Raw genomic sequence first — 14,559 nt, 5'->3', positions numbered from 1 at the left:
ATATTTATTGGACATCTATTATGTACCAGGCACTGTCTTAAACACTGACGATATAGTGGTGAGCACAGCTTTGTCCTTTTGACCATATAGTCTGATGGGTAAGATGAGGAACCCTGGAGAATATGGTATTAGATGAAGCTGGAGAAATTGAAAAGGGACCCCATCAGGTACCCGCTTGTAAGCTATAGTCAGTCTCCCAAGGGCAAGGGCAAGCGGGGGAAGGGGTGTTGCATTTTGAAAAGTTTGGCTTCCTAAGCCGAAGAAAAAATGACCGTGTGCTAACCAAGAGGTGAAAACAGTCTGAGTGAGGGTAGTTACGATGCAGGTGGAGAGAAGTGGGTGGATTCCAGGGCTGTTGAGACGCAGGACCTGCAGGCCTCGCCGGCAAATCGGGCATGAGGGGAGAAAGAGGCCGGTGTCGCGGTGACGCCCAGGTTTGCTTTGTGCACGGGGAGGGTGGCTGCCGTTCCGGGAAATAAGGATGGGATCTGATCAGACTTGTGGGGAAGGTGACTGGCACAGTGAGAGAAATAGAAAGTGCACGTGCAAGTGCAGTCATGCCTTTGGGGGCCGTTCGATAGCTGGTGGGTGTGGGCGGCAGTTTTCAGACATCAGGAGTATCGAATGCTGCTGAGGGCTGGGGGCAACGAAGACCAAAAAATCTGTTTGATTTAGTGACACAGACATGGGTGGCTTGAGCAAATGCTGGCTTAGAGCGAGGGCGCCTGAGTGCCGGGCTGGAGTGGATTAGGGAGAGGAGGGCTGAGAGCAGGTTGCTGGGAGAGGCCGGTGTTACAGAAGTCTGAAGCGATGAGCGGGCCGGGTGGACGGAGCCGGAGGGTGAAGGATCGGGTGCCGGTTTCGGCCGCGTTCAGTGACAGAGGTTTGAGCGTGTGTAAAAGCCAAGCAGGAAGGATTCAGCTGAGGAGAAGAATAAATGTGTAGGAGAAAGAAATATAATTGAGAATGGAAAGCTTCTGAGACGGTAACACACAGCACAGCCTTAGGGATTATAAGCTTTATCATTTCTTTAAAAAAAAAAAAATCACAGATTTTGATGGGTGAATGCTATTTCGAGCTGTGTTTTAATAGGTAACTCTCTGTCGTTGCTTTCTGGTCGGGCGTTACCTGCTTTCTCTCCTAACTTCTTGCCTCTCGCACAGAGTAACTACCTGGTGTTCATGGCGGAGCTCTTCTGGTGGTTTGAGGTCGTGAAGCCCTCCTTCGTCCAGCCCCGCGATGCTTGTCCGCAAGGAGGTGATCAGCGTTCCCGTAAACAAGCAGGATGGAGCATTCAGATAGCCTCACCTGGTTATTCTTTTACAGGGAAGCCTGTTGCTGTTTCCTAGTCTAGCCTTGATAAACTCTCTCTCAACGTTTAAAGCCATGAAATTCTCCGTGAGAGACGTGGTGTAGGGGAGGAAAAGGAGGTGGCGAGAATAGCCCTGCATTCCACGGCTTATGCTGTGGAACTTTTAGCTTTAACTGTTTTCCCACTTTCTTCTCTTTGCATCTTTTACCCCCATCCCTAGCTTTTGTTCCCCGTTAGAGTCTGAGTTTTTAACGTTGTTGCCCAGAAGCCACTCAAATTATGGCTTGGCTTTAATCTGTAATTTGAACTTGCCCTTAAACCATAAAGGGGCTTGTTATATTTATTTTTAAACCTAGTAGGTTTTATGATTGTTACAGTACCACGATCTATTGATTGCTCAAAATAAGGACACTGATAAGAAATAAAGGGGTAAGTTACTATAAAGATCTCTGGAAATGAAGAACAAAAAAAATCTTTCTATATTTTCTCTAAAGCAGAACAAATTTTCCGTCGGCTTCCATTATAAAACCGGAGTTTTATTTCTGTAGGGGAAAATCAGTTCCACATGATAAGTGTGGGCCCTCTAGAGAACTTGCCTCCATCATAACTCTGGGTTCTTTCCGCTGCCACTTCTCTGCCCAACACGAAGCGGAATTACTGTGCCTCCCAACTAGCTAGCTGCTCTCCTTGGTGCCACATTTTTGTATTTTCCCTTATTTCTCCCCATCCCCACCCCTTCCCTCAAAAAATATTAAAGAAGAGAAAGAGATCAAGAAGGAGGGGAAAATATGTACTCAGGCGGCAGGGGGTAAGGGACGTGGGAGGGTGATACCACTCTGGTGAGTGGAATGAGCTCCCTTCAGCCAGTTGGCCCACTGCGTCCCAGGCCAAATTCTGTAAAACATGCAGGAAATGAGTGTTTAACCTGTTGTGTCTCTGAGCTGCTTAGGGCAGAGCTGTCATGTAACGAGGCAGACCTAGAGAGCAGCTGAGGCCCTTCCCGAAGGCCACTGCATAAAGCCAGGTGTCTTCAGTAGTTACCACAAACGATATTGTACAGCTTTTCACCGTTAACAGAGTTTTCATGTACGTTGCTTTGTATGATCTCATCTGTGAAGCCCGCTATTCAAAATATTCAACAGCTGTTATATTAGGTCTCCAAAGCAAAAAATAAATGAGCGTTATTTACAAAAATGTAAACTATACCAGTGGTTTTAATTACTAACCAATGAAATTCTGTCTAATTGATTACCAAAATACCAACTATTTCATAGACGTGAAATTGACCATGTGTAACTGAAGTTCTGTGAAAGCTTTTAGCAAAATTAGACACTCGTTTATTTTTATTTTAAATAGGTGTATTTATTAAGCCTTTTTTTCTCCCAATTAGCCTTAATTAAGTGGATTTTTTTTAAATTCATTTATTTATTTTTGGCTGCTTTGGGTCTTTGTTGCTGCGCGCGGGCTTTCTCTAGTTGCGGCGAGCGGGGGCTACTCTTGGTTGCGGTGCGCAGGCTTCTCATTGCGGTGGCTTCTCTTGCTTCAGAGTACAGGCTCTAGGGTGCGCAGGCTTCAGTAGTTGTGGCACGTGGGCTCAGTAGTTGTGGCTTGCGGGCTCTAGACCGCAGGCTCAGTAGTTGTGGTGCACGGGCTTAGTTGCTCCGTGGCATGTGGGATCTTCCCAGACCAGGGCTGAAACCTGTGTCCCCTGCATTGGCAGGCGGATTCTTAACCACTGCGCCACCAGGGAAGCCCCAGTCAGGTGGATTTTTTAAGCCAGGACACTTCCAAGAACAGTTTAAAGAAAATTTGTCCTTTTGAAAATTATTTAAGGAGAAAACTAAATACGCTAAGATTTCTCTATAAGTAATAAGGAAAATTGCGGTTAAACTTAAACATTTATTTGTGGCTCGTAATTCTTGAAGCAGTGTTGGAAACATGCTAACTATGTAATTCTGAGGTTTTTTTTCCTTTCCTGTAGCTGAAGCTGTGGACGATCTGCCCTCAGTTCCTGTCTTAAATGCTGCCCAGAGAAACGCCTTGGACAGCTCTGACTTCACCCCAAGGTAGAGTCCAGAACACCGATTCCATTCACTAAGGAAATCAAAATTTTATTACATTAGAGTTTTTAAAGTTTCAGTTGGACTTTGAACTAAATAAGTTTCAGTTAACTTACCCTATTAAAGCCTGTTTTAACATCACCGTAATTGAAATTTACACTGAAAAGTGGGGGAATATTATCCTAAGGTCCAAATAATCAGCCTAAAACTAAACTTTTGCTGCATAACTTGTTTATAATTGAGATTATTTGATGCTTAAATGATAGGTAACTCTTAGGCCAGGGGGAAATTTTTAAATTTTCAATTTTTTAATCTTTGAGGCAGTTTTCCCTACTGTTTTGTTTGCTGGTTACTGTAGCTATTCATAGAGCACAGTGGAATTTTTTTTTTTTTTTTTTTTTTTTTTACAGTGGAATATTTATTGTACTGTTGAATCTTTATCTAATGCTTTAGTTCTTAGTATCAGGAACTGAACTGGAAGCAAAGTAAACATTTAATAGCAGGATAAGCCTGACTTCTGACCCAAGTATGTGACAGAGACATTAATTTGTTTAAAAATGTCTTTCAGCAGATCCTATAAGCGCTTTTAATGCATGTTTATTAGAACCTAAAATGTGTATTGACTTTGGGCTCCCTAACTGACCTGATTTTTATTTTAGGTTTAAAACGGATGTATTTTGTGATTATTATTTTTTTTTAGAAATTCAAGCAGATCTATTAAAAATACATTTTAAAAATTATGAGTAAGAAATTGAAAGTTCTTTCTGCATGAAATATGAACTTGTACTGAAGTTGTCACCCCCTCCTCACATCTCAGAAGTTTCTCTCTCTACTGTGTGCTAATGAGCGTGGACAGAACCCTTACAGTAATCTTACTGCCTTTGTAGGGCTTCTTAGCACTGTGAACTTCTGATCTCGCTAAGTATTTCCTTCAGATTAAGAAAGCATTTTCCTTCCCTTACCCTCTGATTTACTCCTATAAATTTTCTTAACTTACACTAAGTTTTCTATTTCGTAACCATCCCTGAGATTTACCACAAAGAGATTAGGTTAGAATGTGGCTGATCTAGGAGCGCCTCTGTTTTATCCCGTCGGAAACTTTTTTTGTACACGCTATTTCCTCAGTGCTTTCCTGGGTTGGTTAGATAGTGGCATTTCCTTCCCTGAACATTTAGAAAACACTCAATATTCTAGGTTATAACTCTTGTACTGTTAAATCTTTAAAACCTCTGAAACTTTCCAGTTAAAGACTAGGTTATTCCATGATTATTATTTCTAGGAACTTGAGTGGACGATCTTCCACCTTTCTGACACTGGGAAATGTCTTAAGATCCTCTGGAAGACTAATCTCTTCTCTGTCTCTCAGATATCTGAGTGGCTACCTTTTTCCTTTCTCCCAGCAGAAGAACTTCCTATAACCAGATGGATGTCTGAATCCTTTTCCTTGAAGAGTCACTGTGTAATCCTTTCATTTCTGTGAGTTTCCATATGGTCCATTCGTAGTTCTCCCATCATAGAACTTTTGGGGAAGGATTCAAGGATTTCTGCTCTTGCTGAGAATAATGCAGCCACATCTACAAATGTTATCGCACCTGAATGGTGACCTTACGAGGAAAAAAAGCCAAAGGAAGAAGACAGCAAAGCAAGACATTTGTAGCAGCTACTGCACACACTTGGCTACTAACCTGTACGGGAATCACCCCACATGAAAATCCTCTATGCAGGCGTGAAGTAAGGCAACTGTAGGAATGTACAAAAGTTTAGCCATTACCTGGGGGAGAAGAAAAGAGTGACCCTATTTTAATAACTGAACTTGCATCTCTTCAGGATTACGCTCCTGTTGTAGACGTAGGAAGGGTAGAGGCTGTGGAAAGGCTACTGGAGGGGGGATGAGAGAGACGGACGTGACAGGGAGCAGCGTGGGGTCCTCTCCCTCGGGTTTCCCAGGAAACGACCAGGGACGCGAGTGAGAGGACAGCGATGTGCGGCGCAGGGGCGGGGGCTGTGGGAGCTAAGCGACAGCAAAGGTATACACGTGCTCCGGGTATTGCTGCTTTTGGAAAGCTCGTGAATTAAGCTTTCATTAAATAATAAGAATGCAGGTCGAATGGAGGGCCTCTGGAGTGTGGAGTTCTGGAGTTTGGAGGAGTGACTGGGTGAGCTTTGGTTTATTAAGCACCCGGCTTCAAACCGCGACCGCCCCAGGTCAGTAGTCAAGGACAATTATCCTGACTCAATCTGTTAACAATACAATTAACACGAGCTTTGAGAAGAAAAGCGTCATAGTTTTGAAGTGGTGATAGCTCTCTCAACAACCAAAGGAGAGATTGTAATTTATCAGATTACATATCCAAATTAGAAATTTCTGACCAGAGCCTCCCATCAAGCCTCTTAGATAGCCTCAACCACCAGAGGGCAGACAGCAGAAGCAAGAAAAACTACAATCCTGCAGCCTGTGGAACAAAAACCACATTCACAGAAAGACAGACAAGATGAAAAGGCAGAGGGCTATATACCAGATGAAGGAACAAGATAAAACCCCAGAAAAACAACTAAATGAAGTGGAGATAGGCAACCTTCCAGAAAAAGAATTCAGAATAATGATAGTGAAGATGATCCAGGACCTCGGAATAAGAATGGAGGCAAAGATCGAGAAGATGCAAGAAATGTTTAACAAAGACCTAGAAGAATTAAAGAATAAACAAACAGAGATGAACAATACAATAACTGAAGTGAAAACTACACTAGAAGGAATCAATAGCAGAATAACTGAGGCAGAAGAACGGATAAGTGACCTGGAAGACAGAATGGTGGAATTCACTGCTGCGGAACAGACTAAAGAAAAAAGAATGAAAAGAAATGAAGACAGCCTAAGAGGCCTCTGGGACAACATTAAACGCAGCAACATTCGCATTATAGGGGTCCCAGAAGGAGAAGAGAGAGAGAAAGGACCAGAGAAAATATTTGAAGAGATTATAGTCGAAAACTTCCCTAACATGGGAAAGGAAATAGCCACCCAAGTCCAGGAAGCGCAGAGAGTCCCATACAGGATAAACCCAAGGAGAAACACGCCGAGACACATAGTAATCAAAGTGGCAAAAATTAAAGACAAAGAAAAATTATTGAAAGCAGCAAGGGAAAAATGACAAATAACATACAAGGGAACTCCCATAAGGTTAACAGCTGATTCCTCAGCAGAAACTCTACAAGCCAGAAGGGAGTGGCATGATATACTTAAAGTGATGAAAGGGAAGACCCTACAACCAAGATTACTCTACCCGGCAAGGATCTCATTTAGATTTGATGGAGAAATCAAAAGCTTTACAGACAAGGAAAAGCTAAGAGAATTCAGCACCACCAAACCAGCTCTACAACAAATGCTAAAGGAACTTCTCTAAGTGGGAAACACAAGAGAAGAAAAGGACCTACAAAAAAACAAACCCAAAACAATTAAGAAAATGGTCATAGGAACATACATATCGATAATTACCTTAAACATGAATGGATTAAATGCTCCAACCAAAAGACACAGGCTTGCTGAATGGATACAAAAACAAGACCCATATATATGCTGTCTACAAGAGACCCACTGCAGACCTAGGGACACATACAGACTGAAAGTGAGGGGATGGAAAAAGATATTCCATGCAAATGGAAATCAAAAGAAAGCTGGAGTAGCTATACTCATATCAGATAAAATAGACTTTAAAATAAAGAATGTTACAAGAGACAAGGAAGGACACTACATAATGATCAAGGGATCAATCCAAGAAGAAGATATAACAATTATAAATATATATGCACCCAACATAGGAGCACCTCAATACATAAGGCAACTGCTAACAGCTATAAAAGAGGAAATCGACAGTAACACAATAATAGTGGGGGACTTTAACACCTCACTTACACCAATGGACAGATCATCCAAAATGAAAATAAATAAGGAAACAGAAGCTTTAAATGACACAATAGACCAGATAGATTTAATTGATATTTATAGGACATTCCATCCAAAAACAGCAGATTACACTTTCTTCTCAAGTGCGCACGGAACATTCTCCAGGATAGATCACATCTTGAGTCACAAATCAAGCCTCAGTAAATTTAAGAAAATTGAAATCATATCAAGCATCTTTTCTGACCACAACGCTATGAGATTAGAAATGAATTACAGGGGAAAAAGCATAAAAAACACAAACACATGGAGGCTAAACAATACGTTACTAAATAACCAAGAGATCACTGAAGAAATCAAAGAGGAAATCAAAAAATACCTAGAGACAAATGACAATGAAAACACAACAATCCAAAACCTATGGGATGCAGCAAAAGCAGTTCTAAGAGGGAAGTTTAGAGCTATACAAGCCTACCTAAAGAAACAAGAAAAATCTCAAGTAAACAATCTAACCTTACACCTAAAGGAACTAGAGAAAGAAGAACAAACAAAACCCAAAGTTAGCAGAAGGAAAGAAATCATAAAGATCAGAGCGGAAATAAATGAAATAGAAACAAAGAAAACAATAGCAAAGATCAATAAAACTAAAAGCTGGTTCTTTGAGAAGATAAACAAAATTGATAAGCCACTAGCCAGACTCATCAAGAAAAAGAGGGAGAGGACTCAAATCAATAAAATTAGAAATGAAAAAGGAGAAGTTACAACACACCGCAGAAATACAAAGCATCCTAAGAGAGTACTACAAGCAACTCTATGCCAATAAAATGGACAACCTGGAAGAAATGGACAAATTCTTAGAAAGGTATAACCTTCCAAGACTGAACCAGGAAGAAACAGAAAATATGAACAGACCAATCACAAGTAATGAAATTGAAACTGTGATTAAAAATCTTCCAACAAACAAAAGTCCAGGACCAGATGGCTTCACAGCTGAATTCTATCAAACATTTAGAGAAGAGCTAACACCCATCCTTCTCAAACTCTTCCAAAAAATTGCAGAGGAAGGAACACTCCCCAACTCATTCTATGAGGCCACCATCACCCTGACACCAAAACCAGACAAAGATACTACAAAAAAAGAAAATTACAGACCAATATCACTGATGAATATAGATGCAAAAATCCTCAACAAAATACTAGCAAACAGAATCCAACAACACATTAAAAGGATCATACACCACGATCAAGTGGGATTTATCCCAGGGATGCAAGGATTCTTCAATATACACAAATCAATCAATGTGATACACCATATTAACAAATTGAAGAATAAAAACCATATGATCATCTCAATAGATGCAGAAAAAGCTTTTGACAAAATTCAACACCCATTTATGATAAAAACTCTCCAGACAGTGGGCATAGAGGGAACCTACCTCAACATAATAAAGGCCATATATGACAAACCCACAGCAAACATCATTCTCAACAGTGAAAAACTGAAAGCATTTCCTCTAAGATCAGGAACGAGACAAGGATGTCCACTCTCACCACTATTATTCAACATAGTTTTGGAAGTCCTAGCCATGGCAATCAGAGAAGAAAAAGAAATAAAAGGAATACAAATTGGAAAAGAAGAAGTAAAACTGTCACTGTTTGCAGATGACATGATACTATACATAGAGAATCCTAAAAATGCCACCAGAAAACTACTAGAGCTAATCAATGAATTTGGTAAAGTTGCAGGATACAAAATTAATGCACAGAAATCTCTTGCATTCCTATACACTAATGATGAAAAATCTGAAAGAGAAATTATGGAAACACTCCCATTTACCATTGCAACAAAAAGAATAAAATACCTAGGAATAAACCTACCTAGGGAGACAAAAGACCTGTATGCAGAAAACTATAAGACACTGATGAAAGAAATTAAAGGTGATACCAACAGATGGAGAGATATACCATGTTCTTGGATTGGAAGAATCAATATTGTGAAAATGACTATACTACCCAAAGCAATCTACAGATTCAATGCAATCCCTATCAAATTACCAATGGCATTTTTTATGGAACTAGAACAAATCATCTTAAAATGTGTATGGAGACACAAAAGACCCCGAATAGCCAAAGCAGTCTTGAGGGAAAAAAACGGAGCTGGAGGAATCAGACTCCCTGACTTCAGACTATGCTACAAAGCTACAGTAATCAAGACAATATGGTACTGGCACAAAAACAGAAACATAGATCAATGGAACAAGATAGAAAGCCCAGAGATAATCCCACGCACCTATGGTCAACTTATCTATGACAAAGGAGGCAAAGATATACGATGGAGAAAAAGACAGTCTCTTCAATAAATGGTGCTGGGAAAACTGGACAGCTACATGTAAAAGAATGAAATTAGAATACTCCCTAACACCATACACAAAAATAAACTCAAAATGGATTAGAGACCTAAATGTAAGACCAGACACTATAAAACTCTTAGAGGAAAACATAGGAAGAAGACTCTTTGACATAAATCACAGCAAGATCTTTTTTGATCCACCTCCTAGAGTAATGGAAATAAAAACAAAAATAAACAAATGGGACCTAATGAAACTTCAACGCTTTTGCACAGCAAAGGAAACCATAAGCAAGACGAAAAGACAACCCTCAGAATGGGAGAAAATATTTGCAAACGAATCAACGGACAAAGGATTAATCTCCAAAATATATAAACAGCTCATTCAGCTCAATATTAAAGAAACAAACAACCCAATCCAAAAATGGGCAGAAGACCTAAATAGACATTTCTCCAAAGAAGACATACAGATGTCCAAGAAGCACATGAAAAGATGCTCAACATCACTAATTATTAGAGAAATGCAAATCAAAACTACAATGAGGTATCACCTCACACCAGTTAGAATGGGCATCATCAGAACATCTACAAACAACAAATGCTGGAGAGTGTGTGGAGAAAAGGGAACCCTCTTGCACTGTTGGTGAGAATGTAAATTGATACAGCCACTATGGAGAACAATATGGAGGTTCCTTAAAATACTAAAAATAGAATTACCATATGACCCAGCAATCCCACTACTGGGCATATACCCAGAGAAAACTGTAATTCAAAAAGACACATGCACCCCAATGTTCATTGCAGCACTATTTACAATAGCCAGGTCATGGAAGCAACCTAAATGCCCATCGACAGACGAATGGATACAGAAGATGTGGTACATATATACAATGGAATATTACTCAGCCATAAAATGGAACGAAATTGAGTCATTTGTTGAGACGTGGATGGATCTAGAGACTGTCATACAGAGTGAAGTAAGTCAGAAAGAGAAAAACAAATATCGTATGTTAAGGCATGTATGTGGAACCTAGAAAAATGGTACAGATGAACTGGTTTGCAGGGCAGAAGTTGAGACACAGATGTAGAGAACAAACGTATGGACACCAAGGGGGTAAAACCACGGTGGGGTGGGGATGGTGGTGTGCTGAATTGGGCAATTGGGATTGACATGTATACACTGATGTGTATAAAATTGATGACTGATTAAAAAAAAAAAAAAGAAATGAATCCAAATTGGGGAAAAAAAAAAAAGACGAAAAAAAAAAAAAAAGAATGCAGCATTGTGGTTTACCTTTGTATCCTTTAGTTGCTGTTCATCTTCGCAGTTTGCATTAGCCGAGAGGTAGTGTGGTCACAGAGAGCTGCAGAGGTCACTGCATCCTGCTCCCAGCTTATTCTCAGCCCATTGGGGTTGGGATGCTTGGTTTCGCCTGCTACAAGGTAGGCCGTGGTGGACTGAAAACGTAGAAATAGAAAAATTAAATTGTGGCCAAATGTCATCAGAAACTGAGAAGTAGACTATGTAATCCACTGCATTAATTGGAACAGGGTGGAGTTAAATCAGAAAAAATGTAAGTGTTAAAGACCTACAGACAGGCCCGCGAGCAGGAGGTGCCAGGCTCTTTCACAAGGATTCATCATTCCTATACTTTTAGAGATTGAGATTCGACCAGAATATTGCAAGTTGACGACTTTCCTTTCTTTCTCAGTTTTTCTATTTGTAAAATGAAAATAATGTGCCGTATCTTATCTCACAAGGACATTGAGCTGTACGTGAAAGTAGTGTTTCAAGCTCTTGGGCTAAAAGACATAAAATACATAGAGATACATATAATCACCGCCATTCTTTGGTTTAAACACTATATTATGTTTCCTTATTTTTTTTTTTTCACTTAGGATGGAGAGTCGGAAGTGAGTGTTGTTTCCGACTTCAGCTGTTGTATCTAAAATTTATATGCGAGAGCTAGACATTTTATGACACTTGATTGACGTGTATTTTACGTTGCAGTGGGGAAGGAGCTGCGCTTACACACTCTTGCCTTCATTTGCCTTCTAGACGCTCACGTCCCCAAGCTCATCCTTCAGCCTCAGGTAATGTATTTGAAAAAGCCTAGGAAGATGCCATTTAAGTGGTTAACTAGAAAATGATCGAGAATAAATGTAAATAAAAGTATCCAGTTCTTTTTTCTAAGAAGTGTTACATATGACACACTAAAAGGGCTCTGTTTCTCTATGCTTGCTTTTCTTAATAAAATGATCTTTATTTCTCCACATGTACTTACCTTATGTGAAATCTGTTGAATTGTTGTAAGTTAAATTTTTTTTTACGTGATTTCAATGACTTTTACTTTTATGCATTTGAAGGAGGAATAAGAAGGTCTTCATCTATGTCCTATGTTGACAGCTTCATAGGGACATGGCCGAAGGAGAAAAGGTAAACAGAGACTTATTTTTAGTGTACTCACATTCTCAAGAACTGCCCATCCCCCGCCCCCTCTTGTTAGCCAGACTGCAATTTAATTAGTACCTGCATTTGAAAAGGGCAACGTGGTGGTCTGATGATAGAGTGACCAAAGGGGCCAAACGTGACGGGTGGCCCGATAGCCTTACCCTCGCCTTGAGGACAATGTGATTATGAGAAATGGGAAAGAAAGGAAGCATAATTTCACATAACTGTTGTTCAGTGATATCAGATTGTTTCCTTTCTGGGATTATTTAAAGATTTTCTCTTTAATTTTTTTTTAGATCATCAGTGCATGGCGTTTCATTTGATATTTCTTTTGATAAAGAAAGTAGTATACAGAGATCCACTCCAAACCAAGGAATCACTCGTTCTATTAGTAATGAAGGACTTACTCTGAACAACAGTCGTGTATCCAAGAACATTAGGAAAAATTTGTCCTTCAAGCCAGTAAATGGGGAGGAGGGGGCAGGAAGCATCGAAGAGGAACTTCACGTGGGCTGTCACGGCGACCTGACGGCCTACGTGCCCCTGAACACAGACGCACTAGATTCTAAGCAGAACGTGCATCACAGGCTTCCGAATGGAGCCCTGCAGAACAGAGTGCTTCTCGAGGAGTTTGGCAGTCAGGTCGGGACCCCCAGCATCGAAGAAGCGCTGCAGATAATCCACGACACTGAGAAGCCTGCCCACACCCCTCGGCCGGACCAGCTCGCCAACGGCTTCTTCCTCCACAGCCAGGAGGTGGGCGTGCTGCACTCCAGCGTCCCGCGCGGCCAGTCCAGCCCCGAGAGCGTGGCGGACACGAAAGGTGCCTCGAGCCCCGTCACTGACAACACGGAGGTGGACACGGGGATCCACGTCCCTTCAGAAGACATTCCGGAAACTATGGATGAAGACTCTTCCCTGAGAGACTACACCGTGAGTCTGGACTCTGACGTGGACGACGCGTCCAAATTCCTCCCAGACTACAACCCCAGAGAGGCCCCGAGTCCCTGTCCCAGCACCGTCAGCACCAGGTCCCAGCCCGGTAGCAGCGCCTCCTCCAGTTCCGGCGTGAAGATGACCAGCTTTGCCGAACAGAAATTCAGGAAGCTGAATCACACCGACGGAAAAAGCAGCGGCAGCAGTTCTCAGAAGACCACGCCGGAGGGCTCGGAGCTCAACATCCCTCACGTGGTGGCCTGGGCCCAGACCCCAGAGGACACGGGCCTTCCGCACGGCCGGGACACCACGCAGCTGCTGGCCTCCGAGGTGGTGCATCTCAGGATGAAGCTGGAGGAGAAACGGCGGGCCATCGAGGCCCAGAAGAAGAAGATGGAGGCCGCGTTCACCAAGCAGAGGCAGAAGATGGGGCGGACGGCCTTTCTCACCGTGGTGAAAAGGAAAGGGGACGGCACCTCCCCGCCCCGGGAGGAGGCAGCCGGCGCGGAAGACGGGAAAGTGTACGCGGAGCGGCCGCGGGAGAAGGAGCCGCAGAAGGCGAACGGGCCGAGGAGCGGGTCCCCGGCGGACCCCAAGGAGGGCGCGGAGAGCCCCGTGGGCAAGTGGCCGCCGTCCCCGAGCGCGCCCGGCGACCCCGAGGGGCCGTGGAGCCCGGGCGGCCCCGCGGAGGAGCCGCCGCAGGACGGCGAGCTGCTGGAGCACACGCGCTCCATCGAGAGGCTCAACGCCTCCCTGCTCGTCCTGCAGCGGGAGATGCAGCGCCTGGCGCTGCAGCAGGAGCTGCTGATGCACATGCGCGAGCAGCAGGCCTGGGTCATCTCCCCGCCCCCGCCCTCTCCGCACCGGCCGGCCCGCGCAGGGAAGCCCCACCGGCCGCCGGCCGACTCCCCCCGCCCCGCGCACCCGTCTCCGCAGCCCGCTGGCCGGAAGAGCGCCTCCTTCTCCGTCAAAACTCAGAGGACTCCCAGGCCAAATGAATTAAAACTCACGCCCTTGCACCGAACGCTGACGCCCCCTCGGTCTGTGGACAGCCTCCCTCGGCTCAGGAGGTTCTCCCCGAGTCAGGTCCCCATTCAGACCAGGTCCTTCGTGTGCTTGGGGGGCGGCGGAGAGCCGGAAGCGAAGGAGTCCAGACGCAAGGAGGGAGCGGAGGAGGAGGAGGAGGAGGAGGAGGAGGAGGGGGGAGAGGGGTCCACGGGCCCTCGGGAGCAGCGTGGACACATCCCGGAGGACGAGGAGGCGCGGGCCCTGCCCTCTGCGGCTCCCGAGGGCCCGGCGCAGCCCGCCACGGAGACGGCGTGGCCCACCCTGAGCGAGGACTGCGTGAATCACCCTGCAGAACCTCCTTCCAGACCTGCTTTCCCACCTCCTCCTAAAAGTGCTAATCTGATTGAAGTCTCCCTCTCAGATTTGAAAGCCCCTGAAAAGGCTGATGTATCTGTTGAAAAATATGATGGAGAAAGTGATAAAGAACAAGCTGATGACGACCAGAAAGTATGCTGTGGATTCTTCTTTAAGGTAAACCTAGCCCGCGTG

At 43.5% G+C, this 14,559-nt stretch overlaps 1 protein-coding gene across 1 annotated transcript in view; it reads left to right on the top strand.

The window, feature by feature from the left end:
* CAMSAP2 (calmodulin regulated spectrin associated protein family member 2) overlaps positions 1-14,559 on the top strand; it is a 104,990-nt gene that overhangs the window by 78,795 nt on the left and 11,636 nt on the right. Inside the window, exons 7-11 of the mRNA XM_061187273.1 lie at positions 1,164-1,257; positions 3,294-3,378; positions 11,626-11,708; positions 11,982-12,051; positions 12,363-14,541. Coding sequence (XP_061043256.1) covers positions 1,164-1,257; positions 3,294-3,378; positions 11,626-11,708; positions 11,982-12,051; positions 12,363-14,541 — 2,511 coding nt within the window. The remainder of the gene's footprint in view (positions 1-1,163; positions 1,258-3,293; positions 3,379-11,625; positions 11,709-11,981; positions 12,052-12,362; positions 14,542-14,559) is intronic.

This window comes from Eubalaena glacialis, chromosome 3 (assembly GCF_028564815.1).
Source record: "Eubalaena glacialis isolate mEubGla1 chromosome 3, mEubGla1.1.hap2.+ XY, whole genome shotgun sequence".
Lineage (NCBI taxonomy): Eukaryota > Metazoa > Chordata > Mammalia > Artiodactyla > Balaenidae > Eubalaena > Eubalaena glacialis.
Note: the sequence above shows the minus strand (reverse complement) of the source record. Positions and strands in the feature narration are given on the sequence as shown.